The sequence below is a fragment of the Aedes albopictus genome, chromosome 3 (assembly GCF_035046485.1).
Source record: "Aedes albopictus strain Foshan chromosome 3, AalbF5, whole genome shotgun sequence".
In the NCBI taxonomy this organism is placed as follows: domain Eukaryota; kingdom Metazoa; phylum Arthropoda; class Insecta; order Diptera; family Culicidae; genus Aedes; species Aedes albopictus.
In genome coordinates, this window is record NC_085138.1 from 20,374,837 (window position 1) to 20,392,284 (window position 17,448).

The following is a 17,448-nucleotide window of genomic DNA, read 5'->3' on the forward strand; positions in this document are numbered from 1 at the left end:
TTTCAAGAGTTGTCACACCAGGTCACAGGAGAAGTGTCACAGGAGAAAGGATCAATACAGGAATCTTGAAAAGAATCTCGAAAGGAACTCCGAGGGAAATCGGGAAAATCCCTTTAAAAATGCCAGAGAAATTTCCGAAAGAAATCCCTGAGAAATCGATGGATGAATTGCGGATAGATTCTCGGAAGAAATCCCGGGTGGAATTGTTTGATGAGTTTTCAGCAGGGATCCCAGGAAGTATTCTGAATATAATACTGGAATATATTCCAGGATGATTCGTGCAACAGATCCCCTGAGGATACTGTGGAAGAATCATGATCTAATTTAGAAGAATTACCGGGAGGAATTGCTGAATATGTTCAAAGATTCATTCCTGTGGAAGGCCTTGTATGTAGTAGACCAAATTCATTTCATATTTTACCAACATAACGTTGGTATGTCTATCCAATCATCGAATAAATTCGACCTTCCCTCACATTTGGGCAGTGATATTCCTTGCACCAATTTCAGCCGTTCACTTATCAATCGTAAAAAGCATATCATTTCAATAATACTGTTTCGCTACTAAAAACCACACTAGAGATAGCCATATCGGACCGCGTCCCGAATGATTCCGCCCATTCGGCCGGCATACCTTAGCTGTGCTTCTGGTGACGCTGCGAAACCTTCCGCCAGGTCCCCTCCGTTCAGGTCGGGCATCTCGGCTGGATCCGTACACAGGATGGGAACGTCGAAAGCGGCCATGATGACGGCAAACTTGCCAAAGCTTTTCAGTTGCGTTTGAAGGGCAGTGAAGGGGAACAGTTCCTGCGGATCGCTTCCAACCTGTTCGAGAAAAGTTGTTAGCGAGCTGTGGTAGATTTCGAGCATTTCGTCGAAGTGCTTCTCCCGGAAGGTGTCGTCCGTGCAGCAGAACAGGAAATACAGGACATCCAGGGCGGGTGATACATAGCGCGCCAATTGCCAGTCAATGAGTGCTAGTTCGGTTGGTTTGCCATCCTGAAAGGGTGGACAGAGTTTCATTACAATTTAGTAGTTGTATTGGAACTTCACACTTACCTTGTATCCGTATAGGAGGTTGTTGATCCAGCAATCGCCATGGTTCAACACGGCGTACGGTTCGGCTCTGGATCCATCTAAGCACTCTTCCAGAGTTTGTATGTGATCCTCTCTCAAGGCTTCCATTCGCGTTCGTTCGACTTGTTGTTCGGGTCCCAACAAAGAAATTGCATTCTCCAAAGCGGCGTTGAACATTGCCACTAGCTGTTCGCTGTGTTTGACGGCTGGCAGCAACACATCGGAAAGTTTGAACTTCTCAAACAGATCCGGTTGCTGGTCTTTCAGCGCCAGAGACAGGCCATGTAATCGTCCCAAGTTGGTCATGACCAATCGAGCATGGTCCAAATCAACGGGTTCGACCTTCTTACCCATTCGGTAACCTTTATTGCTAAGATTCTCCATCAGTATCACCGATTCTTCGCTATCTGCGTCGAAAAGGGTCAAATAGCACTTCGGGACATTGAAGAAACCTTCCGTTTCACGCACCTGTTTGTCGCGTTGAAACTCGAACATGGCCGGAAGCACCGTCGAATACAGGAAGATCTCCCTCTCGAACAGGGTCATCGAGTTGAACTCCTCACGGCGGGCTGCGCTCAACGGAGGAATCTTGCAGAACAGGTCCTCCTGTCGGTCGCCTTCGGTGATCGTGACCCGGTGGATCTCGCCAACCAGTCCATCGCAGTTGGAACCGGCCTCGAAGCGAACGTGGAACTTATCCGGCGTGAACCCGAGATTGACGGCGGCCCGGATAGCCGACTGTCGGACAAATTCCGGCAGCTGGGCAGCTTGAGACTCTTTCGATGATTCGGTCATTTTTGTTTTTTTTTTCGCTCAGGGTGCCGGTTGCGAGGTGATTCGATGTTGTGAAACAACTGACGGTGGCTTAGTTGATGGCGCTGTAACGAGAAAATGCACACCGGGAGGTCTTATCTAATCTGGGCTAGTTTTATCAATCGAACGATTTTACGGGCTGTGTTGTGCAATGGGGAGTTGTAGAGAGTCATTGGCCGGGGGTAGTGCCACCTATGAGAAAAGTGAAAACTTCAAGTTCATAGATTTTAGACCTTTACGATGTCGATAGTAATGTAGCTTACAACATGCTCTGCAACACTATACCGAAAAATGCTTAGCCACGCCCATCTGGCCACCAAGCCACGAATTTTAATGTATACAAAGAAATAATTATTCATTTATTTCGTGATGGAAACGTCACTAATTGACGGCAGCTCTTAATTATTATAGAGATTTCAAAGCTAATTTTTCAGTTAAGGCTAAATAGTTTGAAATGAAATTAACGATACACAGTTTTGTTATGAAACAGTCGAGGACAAAACTGAGAAACACAAAAATATGAACATTTATTGACAGAATAAATAGGAAGTGATTTGGAATGAGCTCACCAACTTTTTTGATAACTGCTTATTTACTGCACTATTACTATCGAATGCCGAAATGAAAGTGATTTGTTTCTTATGTCGCGTGCAATATTATAATTTATCATTAATGAAGAACTCTGTACTCAAGATCTGTTTGAATCGACTTCGTTACAGTGAGCTTTCCACGTTATGAGCCTATCCCGCAGTTCGGAATTTGTGTATACAATAAACAATACCCATCGTTTTTTTTTCAAGCTATGTTCTGTTTAGCTGCATGCATACTGACCAACTGAACTACCCAAACTAACTGTTAGGAAATTTAACAAACTGTTATACCTAGTTATTCACTCGCTACGTGATCGCCTCCAACTTAATTGCTTACTGACTGACTTTTAACGGGTTGACCGCGAATAGTACATGATACTTTTCGTATCAACCATAATCAAATCTTCTTACTTGTATCGGTGCGTATAGATTAATCCGGTTCACATGATAACATGGGTAAATAGTTGACCAGCTTCAACCTGTTCAAGTGCATTACATTTGTGACCTACCGGGAAATAGGTTATGTCAAGATGCTTAGGCAAATACATCATCTTACTTTCTTCAGTGAGTAACGAGCTTTGAGATAAGGATGGTTCAATGCGCTTCGAGTGCATAATAGAGCATTAAGGACAGACTTGTATCCCAAAATGGCTGCAACAATGGCCGACTTTGGCACCTACTTATGCTTTCGAGCGCACAAATCTCTTCGTAAACAAAACTAGCGCAACGAGCGCAACTGATCTTCTTATTTCAAGCTTATTATAAGTGAGAAAGAATAGAATAATGAAAAGCACTGTGGTTTGAAGCTTACTTCTTAAGATTTGTGCGTCTGAAGTTCTGATGATTGTTGAATCGGGATTTCAAGACGTTTGTTCTTATTAACATGTCATAAAATCAGTCAAAGCGACTTTCACTCTGTTTTATTATTATCTAATAATTATGTGTACACGAAAATGGTAGAAATCCGAGATTATTAAGTTAAGTTAAGGTGCCGCGCTAACGTTGTTACGTTTGTAAAGTAGTTGTGACGTATGTAATTTAGTTTTAGGAATTTTCCATGAATTGGAGAATGCAATTCATGGAAAATTCTTCGATTGTTGTATGGAGTGTGTTACGTTTGTAAATTGTTGTGAACATTTAGTCAGTTTAGTTTGTATTTTATACCAAGGTTAGTACATCTGTCCCTGAATTTTAATGTGCATTTGTAGTGCTCCAAACATTTTAGGAGTGATACAGTACAAAACACACAAGCCGTCCCCTAACACGGACATCAAATTGTAGACGGTCTTGTGTTGTTGCTCGAATCTAGATGCACCTTAGGATTAGAAATTCCTAGACCAAAACAAGCTATGAATGCAGCAACAGATGCTGCGAACTAAAAGGCGAACTGCCAAACAAAATACATTTCTAGGATGACTGATGGACCAAGAACAATAATGAAACCTTGTCATCCGTTCGGAGTTCGTTATCCATATGGATGACTGGGCACAAATTAATGTTATGTGTTGCATGTTTGTGTTTTGTGCATTTGTAATGTTCCATTTTGTTTTCGTATCTAAGTTCCCAAACGAGAGGCCCGATACGGAAAATAAAATGTGCATTTATGAGGTTCCAATGTACTATTTGTTACAACGTGTTTCGTTTTCTCCACGCATTCGTCGGTGACGGTGAGATTGGATTTGTTCCCAAAATCACACTTTATCTTTCAGCCGTAAAGGCACGGTAAAGACTGGGCGTGTTACGCAATTCAGATCCCATTGTGATCCACTAGCCTCTGAGCAGCAACTCCTATCCGTACCTCCGCGTGGTACCGGTTGGAAACTATGAGCAACCTTAGGGAAGATCGAGTAACCAACCCCGGTGGGAACCTTGGTCGTAGGCTGACAGAGAAGGCGGGTTTGCTTCTGCAAACCTGAGCGGCTCACAACAGCGTCTGATTTCCATGTTAGGGGTAGCTGATCAACGTCCGAGGGCCAGGGATGGACTCTAAGCTCAACCGTGCACCATGGTCCTTCGGAAAGTAGGGGATTGGTGTCAGGCCCTACGAGCCAGCCGTATAAAAACCATTGTAACGGAAAATCAGCAACAGAATAATATGTACAAGTGTAGAATTAGCTTAGTGTTACAATACACATTAATAAAATTAATTCCTTTTTGCACGGGTCTGGTTTTTGCTACAACTCAGTCAATATTGTTCTGATTCTCATGAAATTTTGTACACTGATTGTACTAATCGTGCCTACATGTGTACAAAATTTCATTTGAATCGGTTGAAGATTTACTGAGGTTTAGCAAAAACCAGACCCGTGCAAAAAAAAAAGAATCGGGTGTAATACGAATCGAAACCAACGGCAACGACCCCTGCGAACAAAAAGGACTTGCGATTGGAAACTCGGTACGTGGAACTGCCGATCTCTCAACTTCATTGGGAGCACCCGTATACTCACCGATCTACTGAGGGACCGCGAGTTCGGCATCGTAGCGCTGCAGGAGGTGTGTTGGACAGGATCCACGGTGCGAACGTTTAGATGTAATCATACCATCTATCAGAGCTGCGGCAACACACGCGAGCTGGAAACAGCGTGATGAGCGATAAGCAGGAGCGCGTCATCGGTTGGTGGCCGATCGACGCAAGAATGTGCAGGTTGAGGATCAAGGGCCGATTCTTCAACTTCAGCATAATAAACGTTCACAGCCCACAGTCCGGAAGTACTGATGATGACAACGACGCATTTTGCGCGAAGCTCGAACGCGTGTACGACCGCTACCCAAGCCACGACGTCAAGATCACCATAGATGACTTAAACGCTCAGGTAGGTCAGGAGGAAGATTTCAGACCAATAATTGGAAAATTCAGCGTCCGCCAGCTGACGAACGGCCTACGACTCATTGATTTCGCCTCCAAGAACATGGCCATACGTAGCACCTTTTTCCAACACAGCCTCCCTTATCGTTACACCTGGAGATCACCACAGCAGACGGAATCTCAAATCGACCACGTTCTGATTGACGGACGGCACTTCTCCGACATTATCGACGTCAGGACCTATCGTGGCGCCAACATCGACTCCGACCACTATCTGGTGATGGTCAAACTGCGCCCAAAACTCTCCGTCATCAACAATGTACGGTACCGGCGACCGCCACGGTACAACCTAGAGCGACTGAAGCAACCGGATGTCGCCTCAGCATACGGGCAGAATCTCGAGGCCGCGTTGCCAGACGAGAGCGAGCTCGATGAGGCCCCTCTAGAGAACTGCTGGAGTACAGTGAAAGCAGCCTTCAACGACGCAACCGAGAGCACCATCGGGTACGTGGAACGGAATCGACGGAACGAATGGTTCGACGAAGAGTGCAGAACGGTTTTGGAGGAGAAGAACGCAGCGAGGGCGGTAATGCTGCAGCAAGGGACCCGACAGAACGTGGAACGTTATAAACAGAAACGGAAACAGCTACTCGCCTCTTTCGGGAGAAAAAGCGCCGCCTAGAAGAAGTGGAGTGCGAAGAAATGGAACTGCCGTGCCGTTCCCAAGAAACACGGAAGTTCTATCAGAAGCTCAACGCATCCCGCAACGGCTTCGTGCCGCGAGCCGAAGTATGCAGGGATAAGGACGGAGGCCTGTTGACGAACGAACGTGAGGTGATCGAAAGGTGGAAGCAGCACTTCGATCAGCACCTGAATGGCGTAGAGAACGTAGGCACGGGAGACCAAGGCAACGGAGGAAACGACGACGCCAGTGCAGCGGAGGACGGGAAATGAATTAACTCCCACGCTGAGGGAAGTTAAGGATGCCATTCATCATCTCAAAACCAACCAAGCAGCTGGTATGGATGGTATCACAGCTCAACTCATCAAGATGGGCCCAGAAAAGTTGGCCACCTGTCTGCACCGGTTGGTAGTCAGGATCTGGGAAACCGAACAGCTACCGGAGGAGTGGAAGGAAGGGGTAATTTTCCCCAATCACAAGAAAGGCGACTATTTTGAATGCTGCCTACAAAGTGCTATCCCGGATCATCTTCCGTCGTCTGTCACCTAAAATGGATGAGTTCGTGGGAAGTTATCAAGCCGGCTGCATCGACGGCCGGTCGACAACGGACCAGATCTTCACCGAACGGCAAATCCTCCAGGCCTCAACGCATCACCTGTTCATCGACTGCAAAGCGGCATACGACAGTATCGACCGCGCAGAGTTATGGAGAATCATGGACGAAAACGGCTTTCCTGGGAAGCTGACTAGGCTGATTAAAGCAACGATGGACGGTGTGCAAAACTGCGTAAGGGTTTCGGGTGAACTATCCAGTTTATTCGAATCTCGCCGGGGCTTGCGACAAGGTAACGGACTCTCATGCCTACTCTTCAACATCGCTCTGAAAGGTGTGATGGGACGAGCCGGACTCAACAGCCGGGGAACGATTTTCACAAAATTCGCTCAATTTGTGTGCTTTGCGGACGACATGGACATTATTGCCAGAACATTTGGAACGGGAGCAGAGCTGTACACCCGCCTGAAACGCGGAGCAGCAAAGGTCGGACTGGTGGTGAATGCCTGAAAAACAAAGTACTTGCTGTTGCTGGTAGGCGGAACCGAACACGACCGGATCCGTCTGGGTAGTAATGTTACGATAGACGGGGATACCTTCGAGGTGGTGGAGGAATTCGTCTACCTCGGATTCGTGACTAACGGCTGACAACAATGTGAGTCGTGAAATGCGGAGGCGCATCATCAGCGGAAGTCGGGCCTACTACGGGTTCCAGAAGAAGCTACGGGCTGAAAAGATTCACTTACGCAGTAAATGCACCATACAAAACGCTAATAAGATCAGCGGTCTTCTACGCACACGAGAAATAGATAGGGCCCCCATCAACACAACATAGAAATCAGGACAGACCATGTATTTTCTCGAAAATGAGTAAAACTCAGCGGATTTCGACAGTGATTTTTCATAAGGGCCCAATTGACATTCACGAATTCTCTTCATCGATCCTCTCTTTGTGTTATTATAGAATGTATATTGAGTTTTCCAAAACTTTTTTGGTCGAAATCCGTAGGGGACGGCTACATCTTCGCGTAGGAAAAAGAAGAATAATGATTTTGTTTGTTTTGACCACGGTATTGGCAAAAGAGAGAATCGATGAAGAGAAATCGATCAAGTCAAATAGGCCCAAATGAAAAATCATTGGCGGTTCATTAAGAAACTAGCTGCCCCGGCAAACGCGTGCTGTTAAGACCCCACATACCTTAAACATGATGAAAATTTATGTTTCTCCATAGCTGTTAGAGCTACTTTTATATCCTTCAAATAAAGAATAATAAAGATGTTAATAAGTCCAAGGTTTATGCAGTCTCTCACCAAAAAAAGAAAAAAATCCCTTAACAACTCAATTGCAAGCACACGTTTCCTTGATTCGCGGTAATGTTTCTCCCTCATATCAAATTATCTTTTCTATAGTATTGAGCGTTTTTAAAAGATATAGATCAGCAACAGTTGCATTAATATGTTTTTTGGTCAAGTTTTGCACCGAAACATGAAAATTAGACTGAATTGGGGCAAAATAGGTCACATTCCGTGTTTTTACATGGTGGAGATCAACTTTATCTCATTTCTTAAAAATATTTGAATCGTGATTGACATAATTTGCATGGAAACTTCAAAAACAGGTTTTCAACCTATCAAAACTATTTTTTCGAGTTTTAGGGAATATTGGGTAAAATGGGACATTATTGTGATATGGGAAGCATGAAAATGTTCCATATTCGTTGCGGATAATCTTTGCTAGAATAATAATGGATGTAGATCATCAACGGAGACCTTCATTCATATGCTTTCTGGTCAAATTTGGCAACGAAACATGAAAATTAGAATGAATTGGGGCAAAATAGGTCACATCCCTTGCTCATCCATGGTAAAAATAAACTCTATCTAGTTTTATTTAAGAGTATTTGCATCATAATTGCATGTTATTGCATGAAAACTTCGAAAACAGCTTGAAAATATATGAAAAAACTAATTTTTCATAGTTTTGAAGGAATATGGGGCAAAATGGAACATTATCGTGATATAAGCAACTGGAAAATGCTTCACCCTCGTGGTGGATAATCTTTGCTAAAATATTGAACGTTTTTCATGGATGTAGATCATAAGCGGAGATCTTCATACGCTTTCTGGACATATTTGGCACCGAAACATCAAAATTAGAGTGAATTGGGGCAAAATAGGTCACATCTCGTGCTCTTCCATGGTGAAAAACAACTCTATCTAGTTTTTTAAAGAATATTTGCATCATGATTGCTATGATTTGCATGGAAGCTTCGAATACATCATGAGAACTTAAAAAACTCATTTTAATAGATTTTAAGAAATATGGGGCAAAATGGGACATTATAGTGATATGGGCAACATGAAAATGTTCCACCCTCATTGTGGATCATCTTCGCTGAAATATTGAACTTTTTTTAGAGATACAGATCGATAGCGGAGATCTTCATATGCTTTTTGGTAAAATTTAGCACCGAAACATGAAAATAAGGGAGAATTGAGGCAAAGTAAGCCACAACTCGTGCTCTGCCATGGTGGAAATCAACTCTATCCAGTTGTTTAAGAATATTTGCATCATGATTGCTATGATTTGAATGGAAACATCGAAAACTGCTTGAAAATCCATGGATAAAACTAGTTTTTTCATAATTAACACTCCTGCGTCGATGCTATTTTTCACTTACACGAACGTCTACTACTGCATAAAATGTATGGGAATTCGAGATAAGTTTGAAGTTATAACAAAATTGTATATTTTTCCTGAAAAAATCGTAAATTTCTGAATTTTTTGTAGTTCTTTGGCCAAATTTATATCAATAATGTTCTGCAAACTTGTTTTGGATAAATACACAAATATTTTAAAATCATAAAATGTATGGGAATTCGAGATTAGTTTGAAATAATAACAAAATTGTATTTTTTTCCTGAAAAATTCGTAGTTTTCTGAATTTTTGTAGTTCTTCTGCTAGATTTACATCAATAGTGTTCTGCAAACTTGTTTTGGATAAATATGCAAACATTTTAAAATCATAAAATGTATGGAAATTCGATATTAGTTTGAAATAATAACAAAATTGTATTTTTTTCCTGAAAAATTCGTAGTTTTCTGAATTTTTGTAGTTCTTCTGCCAGATTTACATCAATAATGTTCGGCAAACTTGTTCTGGATAAATACGCAAATATTTTAAAATCATAAAATGTATGGGAATTTAAGATTAGTTTGAAGTTATAACAAAATTGTATATTTTTCCTGAAAAAATCGTAAATTTCTGAATTTTTGTAGTTCTTTTGCCAGATTTGCATCAATAATGTTCTGCAAACTTGTTCTGGATAAATACGCAAATATTTTAAAATCATAAAATGTATGGGAATTCAAGGTTAGTTTGAAGTTATAACAAAATTGTATATTTTTCCTGAAAAAAATCGTAGATTTCTGAATTTTTTGTAGTTTTTTGGCCAAATTTGTATCAATAATGTTCTGCAAACTTGTTCTGAATTAATACGCAAATATTTTAAAATCATAAAATGTATGGGAATTCGAGATTAGTTTGAAGTTATAACGAAATTGTATATTTTTCCTGAAAAATTCGTAGTTTTCTGATTTTTTTGTAGTTCTTTGAAGAGAAAAATATCAACAATGTTCTGAGAATTTCTTCCTTAAGTATATGAGCACATTTTAAAATAAAAAAATACATTGGTCATCGCGACAAATTTAAAGTTACAAAAGATAATATGGTTTTCTCTGTATTATACGTAGTTTTGTGAATATATTGCAGTGCTTTGAGTGATAAATAATCACTATAATCACATTGATAGCTTTATTACACTAGTGTGGGCTATTCACCATCAAAAAATCATGTGGTCATCGCGATAAATTTAAAGTTCTGCTCGAAAATAAAAATCTTACGAAATTTATAACGACTTGCTCCGGGTTTTTTAGTACTAGAAATTAGAATTTTGATCAGAGAAAATTTTCAAAACATGTATACTCATCCAGAGATCCTAAAAAATTCATTGCTAAAAAAATTTTTGGAATCGGACTTGTAACGGCCGAGATATAGAAGGTTGAAATTAGCGTTCCAACTTTTTTTGAGGCATCGGCGTTTGAGTGTTAATAAGTAGTGTGAGGCAAAATGGGGCGCTATAGTGATCTGGTCAGCACGGAAATGTTCCACTTCAATTAAGAACAACCTGTACTATAGTATTTAACGTTTTCCCGGGTTATATGTCGGCGGCAGAGGTTTATCTTTGCTACTTTGTTATGTTTTGCATTAAAATAGTGCAAAAAAGGGCAAAATGGGGCGAAATGGGACCTTTCCCGTGGTCTGCACAAAACGAGACCACCACCATTCGATTCCTTGTCATTTTTTACATAGAAATAGGTATTTGATGCTTTTACAAATCAGCGGCTTCTAAAAGTTGCGATTTTGGGTCCATTTTTTCCCACTGTGCGTCGTACTGCCTACTGTGTTTTTTGACACACAGCTCCGTAGGGACGTCCCCCGCAAAGTCATCTGTATGAGAGCCCCCGTTCCACGAGCTCGCTGCACTTTACGGCAAATCCAGCATCTAGGTGACTGCCAAAGCCGAAAGGATACGGTGGACAGGGTATGTTGCAAGAATGCCGGATAACAACTCTGCAAAGCTGTTGTTTGCTACTGATCCGGTTGTGGAGCGCAGAGAGCACGATGGGCGGACCATGTGGAGCGTGATCTGGCGAGCATTGGGCGCGACCGAGGATGGAGAGCGGCAGCCACAAACCAAGTATTGTGGCGTACTAAGGAGTGTATCGTAAAGTAGTTGAAAATGTTTACAATAGCCTCAAAAACAGTTTAATACAACTTTTAAGTTATTTTATTTTTGGAGATACTGTATAAATCCATGAAAAGAGAAATAGCTTTTAACATTTTCTTAAAATATTCTTTTCACTAGGTTTTTAACCTAGATTACTGAACGCATGTTTTTAAATTTTTGCACACCTTCTAAAAAAATGAAATTGCGAAAAAAGTTCGATAATGTTCGAAAATTGTCAACTTTTTTGTGCAAATATAATAAGCTCCAGAATCCTCATGATATAGGCAAATTATTTTTTTCAAGAAAAATCTCCACTGAATTTAAGCGCAATTCTTAAAAATGAAAAATGGCCATTTTTTGGGAACCCCTTTTTTCTATGCTCCTCCAAATCATGTTTACGCAAATAAAAAATACATAAAATGGAAAATTCGCATTTTTTAAAAAAGGGTGTGTTCTTTAATTTATGTACGAGTAAGTTAGAGCAAAAAATATAATTTTATAACCTTTCAAGATATTAGAAGCAGAACTTCACAGTTTTACCAAAAAATAGACGTTTTTTAGAGTGGATCATTTTGTAGATATAGGAGATTTTTCTATCGAAAATATGAATTTTGAAAGTCGGTGTTGAATGATATGTTATGTGTACATAACTGTTAACAAGCATCAATATTTTCCAATTTTTTTATCGTACAAATTTTATTCGCTACAGATTTTTGAAATGTTGAAAAATCTTAACAAAATTGCATTTTGTGCAGATTTTTATTTTGTGAGGTGTATTCATTAAATCATATTTTCAATAATACTAAACATTTTCCAAATGTTTCCATGCTGTTCTAAACTTAACTATATTGTGAAGATTTCATAGAAGAACCGAAGTGAAAAGACCAACCCAGCTTCGAGATAGAGCATCCTGAACATTTTCGACTACTTTTCGATACACTCCTTATTGTTGATTATGCCTTTTCTTAAATATGGTATTGAAGAAATAAATGTATGTACATATGTATTATGCTCATGAATGGGTCAGCTCGAACTATGTTTTTTTTGTGTAAGTCGAATAAGGTAGTGATAAGTGTCCTTATACCTTTATTTCTGCTTGATAAGCAGGGTACCTGAAGAGTGGAATCGTAGGAGCAGTTGACTAATCACCACCCTGGTTACCAAGATGTTGTTTAGATTCAATCAACTGCTGAGAAACTTGTTAGTAATAAACCAACCATGTTACGGCGCCGACATAGCGCCGGTCGGCGTCGGTGGTGTAGTGGTAAGCGTGGTTGCCTCTCACCCCAGTCGGTCGGGGTTCAATTCCCGTCGACGCCGATGGGATTTTCTGAGACATAAAATCCGTGATCGCGTCTTCCCTCGGATAGGAAGTAAAGCCGTAGGTCCCGACTCATGTGTTGATGGGTTCGATATGTAGGGTCCTCAGGTGTGGTGGCTGTCTCCCTGGGGCGTCGGAATTTAAGGCTTAGCTCCTAGACCCAGCCGACGTAAAACACAACTGGCACCGAACGGTGCTAGTTGGCCAGAAAAAAGAAGAAGAAGAAGACATAGCGCCGCTTCAAAGTGAGAGTGCGAGTGCGCGTCCAAAGGATTTTCGTGGATTTTCTGTTGTTGATAAGGTACCCCGGGGCAAGTGAGAATCCGGGGCAAGTGAGACCTACAGCTATAATTTTTTAATTTTTTAGTTTTAAAGCAAACACTCTTCACAGAAAACATAGGTATCACACCAACGGATACTTTGAATTCATTTTTTTTATTGTTCTCACCATAAAGAGACCATATATGTTATTGTTGATCGTATGTAATTTTCAATTCACTAAGTGAGATTAACGCACTCTACTCCATTCGTCGTTTAAAAATAAAATAACAAATAAAGTAAAACTTTTTCAGTTTCAGGATAATATTTGGAGTGCTTGCAAATTATTTTAAGCGAAAAAGCTGTAATTTATTTTCATTTATTACCCTTAGGTAACTGCTCTCACTTACCCCAGTGCATTTCAGCATTTGGGGCAAGTGAGACCTATGAGAGTGAACAAACACATTTTCATTGTTTGATCTCGCTTTCTTTAGCCTAAGTCGAAATTTACACAAAAGTGAAGTAAAAATCGGCATCTTAAGTGAACAATCGTTGAATTACATTTAATTACTTTTATTCTGATGATGAAGCTATTGTTTAAGATGGTAAAGTCTTGGATAGAACATTATGTTTTCGAAATCATCTATTTTTCATATTTTCGTTCAAGCAAATTCTATTATTTTTTTTTTCGTTTTTCGCTGCATAATGAGTTTTTTCTGAATATTAAGGAACCGGCCATAAAGTATGAAAAAAATCACGATTTAAAAACCTTTATTTAATGATCGTAAAATTATGTAAAGGAAAACATAACATCTGTAGATCTTGAAAAATCTTTTAGCAAGATTCATCAACTACGAAATATGAAAAGCAAGTTTGGAAATCTTTCGGCATTTAACCTTAGGGCCATTTTCATATAAATAAAAAAAAATGTTTTGCACGAGCTGCTAGAGTTAAATCTATTTTTCTCAGTGATTCGTTATTATGTGTTACGTAATTTATGGACGATACCACAGAACTTTCCCAACATAAATCGCCAAACATAGTTATTCACATAAGATATCTATAATTTATGCTGCCTAACATATATGCAGCAACTATATTAAGCCATTTGTACCAAAAATTCCGAATAGGTCCCACTTGCCCCGTGAAACGGTGTAAATGAAGATCTGCTCCACTTTTCATCATATGCATAATATACATAATTTAAAAAATTTGAAACAGTTTCAATGCCCGTTAATAAGAAGAAATATACCAACAATGTCTTTTAGAATCATTGGAATTATAACATTATTTATGTTTAAAATTTTTTGGCTTGACAAAACCAAACTAGCATTTTTTTAGGTCCCACTTGCCCCGGGGTACCTTATTCTTTTTTGCGGCTTCGCACACGCGCACTCCCACTCTCACGCGTTATTATAACGGCACCTTTACTGAACACACGTCTTTCTCTAAAGGTTGTGGGCCCAGTTGCGTTAGGGCACTGAAGATAAAGCGAATCATTTCAAGATTGTAAAGTTCGTTGGAGAAGACGGAAGGATGTCGAGTGCAGAAAAAGTTGGAATTGTTCAATTTTCCGGAGAGGGATACGACGTATGGAGATTCCGAGTAGAAACGCAGATGTCTGCCCACGGCGTGAAAAAGATGCTCACGAAGGATGTACCCATGGATGAAGCGCAGCTGGCAGCGTTCCGCAAACCGAAGATCCCTGACAACCTTGAAGAAGGTAGAAGGAACACCGTTAATGGACCATTTCCGCCGCTTTGATGAGCTGATCCGCCAGTTGAAAGGAGCTGGAGCTACTGTTTCGGAGTTGGATGCCGTTTCGGAGTTGGATGTCGTGACCACCGCTATGGAGAATTTTTGGAGACGATCAGCTGAAGCTAGACACTGTGAAGGCACGATTCTTGGCTGAAGAACAGAAGCGATCGGGAAGAGAGATGGATGGTGTGGGTGGTGTTTCGGATGGATCAGGATCAACGTTTGCAGCGAAGCCGATTAGAACCAAGGAGAAGAACAAGTTGCAAGGAAAATGCTTCGTATGCGACGGGGCACTAGAAATTCTTCTGTCCAAAGATGAAGAATCGACATGGTAAGGCTCAAGTTGCGACCGTTCCTGTGGATAGAGAAATTGCGCCTGTTCTGTCTCAGGAAGAAAGAAAGCATTACAATGCAGAATCGTTCATCGAATGGATCCTGGATTCGGCAGCAAGTCGGCATTTGGCGTATAAGGAAGATTATTTTCAAGATTTATGCGAGTTCGGCGAGCCCTTGATGATCGAAACTGCCAAAGAAGGTGAGAAGCTAACTGCTACCAAAGAAGGAACGGCGAAAGGAAATGTTGCCGTAAATGGAAGCGAACAGACGTTGTCTCTGGGGAATGTGCTTTTTGTGAAGAATCTCAAGTTCAACTTACTGTCGTTATCGTGTTTGAAGACTAGCGTGAAGGTAGATTTCAAGCCCGATCGAGCAGTATTGTCCAATGACGGAGAAACCATCATCGCTGTGGCAAAGCTACGTGGAAGTTTGTATTAAATATCTGAAGTTGAGCTAAGGAAAGTCCGGTTCGGCCATCGTTGCAAAAGGCAGTGAAGATCTGAAGCTATGGCACAAACGGTTTGGACTATTAAGCTTCAAGTATGTACGACGGCTGAAACAGAACGAGATGGTTGATGAACTTGGCGAAGGCGGACTTTGTGAGTGATGTGCTGAGAGCAAAATGATCCGATTACCGTTCAACAAGACTCGACGAAGAACAACAAGACAGTTGGAGCGTGTTCATAGGAATGTATATGGCCAGATAACACCGAGGACAGCAGATGGGTATCAGTACTTTGTGTCGTTTATCGACGACTACACCCATTTTGCTGTTGTCTACCTAATGAAACGAAAATGTCAAGTCTTCGAGTACTTCAAAGTCTATGAAGCTATGGCAACGGCCAAGTATGGATCGAAAATTGCAAACTTGAGATGTGACCTAGGAAAAGAATATATCTCAAGCGAGCATCACGAGTATCACACGAAGCAGGGAATCCAAGTGGAATCGACTGTTGGCTACACCCCTCAACACAACGGAGTGGCAAGATTCAGCCAAATGCTTGCGGAGAAGATGGGAGTGATGTTAAAGGAATCTGGCGCACCGAAACCGATTAGGCCCATATCTCCGCCAATTTGCGTTCGATTTCAGAACCCTAGATAATTAGTCAAAGAAACTTTGAACATGATTTAAATGAAACTTTTTCAAAAGTTGGAATAACTTCCGCTGTCTTTTCTATGCGTTAGTCATAACATCGGAAGTAGTGCGCTTGTAGCACTTCTACCAACGTAATGTTTAACGCATAGCAAAAGCAGCGGATGTCAATGAAATTATTTCTGACACCAATTTAGTGCTTAATCTACAATACAAGAAGCACATGAAGTCTTTTGATTAATCAAATGCACCTCGCGAACTCCGGTCATCTAAAAAATTAAACCAACACAGCTGAAATCGCTGGTACTTTTAAGACATTGCTTCTACAATATGACGAACAGTTTCGTTTTTTATTGGCAAGTAGCTGACCTGGTAATATTACACCATATATATATATATTACTAATTTCCCCGTAACGTGGGTAGATCACCTTAGAATGGTGCGTTGCGGTGTAAGATCTACCAAATCAAATTTTGATCTTGATATTTACCGTATTTTTAAATATTCCAAGATCAAAGTTTGATGCTCTTTTCCTTGTGTTTTGTAGTATTTGTGTTTCAATGTACTGCTAAGTAACATTTTATTTCAGCAGGATTCAGGTAAATGTATCGTACGATTTTAAAAATGTGTAACTGTGGCGAGCGTATCACTAATATGTATCTTATTTGACGTACGATGTTAATATTATTTTATATTTCAGATTATCAACCGAAGAATCTAGTAATTCAACCAAATGCCAACAAGATGACGAGGAACCCAAGATGAATTGGGCAGACAACTGATTCGAAGCAGTCTAACAATGGTGTGCCTGAACGTTAACCAAGCGTATCCTTTGGAGTTTACCCTTCCACTAAGAACACCCAAATTCCCGTGACACCTAGGCCTGAGGGTTGTATACCATTTCACCGAAAGCCATTTCGCGGAATTTTTTTTCGCGGTGTAACATTTCGCGGAATGCACCATTTCGCCGAATACCATTTCGCGGAACGACTTTTCGCGGAATGTACTGTTTCGCGGAATACCATTTCGCGGAATTTAATACTTTGCAAATAATAATGGTATAACACATTATTTTCTCTGCTAAATTTTACTAGCTCCATCACCGAATCATGCGCAATCATAATCACTTCAGCTCCAGCTCTACGATTGTACTAATTGATGTTAAATCTGTTACTTTTCTGAACAAAAATTGACCTTCTTAGATTCGTAGGCTGTTCTTGAGAGTTCTGAACGTCAGGTCAAAAGCCATTCGGCTGAATGTCTGTAGGTCGAATGGAAATGCGGCCAAATAGACATTAGGTGCAATGACCAACAAGCCATCGTTGTCACATAAGTTGTACTTTCAAGCGCTTATATTGCTAACTCTTTCA

At 40.7% G+C, this 17,448-nt stretch overlaps 2 protein-coding genes across 3 annotated transcripts in view; one reads left to right on the top strand and one right to left on the bottom strand.

Moving 5' to 3' along the window:
• Positions 1–17,448, top strand: part of LOC109428072 (G-patch domain and KOW motifs-containing protein) — a 122,879-nt gene that overhangs the window by 38,590 nt on the left and 66,841 nt on the right. The gene's annotated exons all lie outside the window — the stretch shown is intronic.
• LOC109418299 (uncharacterized) overlaps positions 519–17,448 on the bottom strand; it is a 30,033-nt gene continuing 13,103 nt past the window's right edge. For both annotated transcript variants that reach the window (XM_019692462.3, XM_029864041.2), the window contains exons 2-3: positions 1,060–1,955; positions 519–999 (exon numbers count right to left, since the gene is read on the bottom strand). In XM_019692462.3, coding sequence (XP_019548007.2) covers positions 577–999; positions 1,060–1,872 — 1,236 coding nt within the window. In that variant the 5' untranslated portion in view covers positions 1,873–1,955 and the 3' untranslated portion in view covers positions 519–576. The remainder of the gene's footprint in view (positions 1,000–1,059; positions 1,956–17,448) is intronic.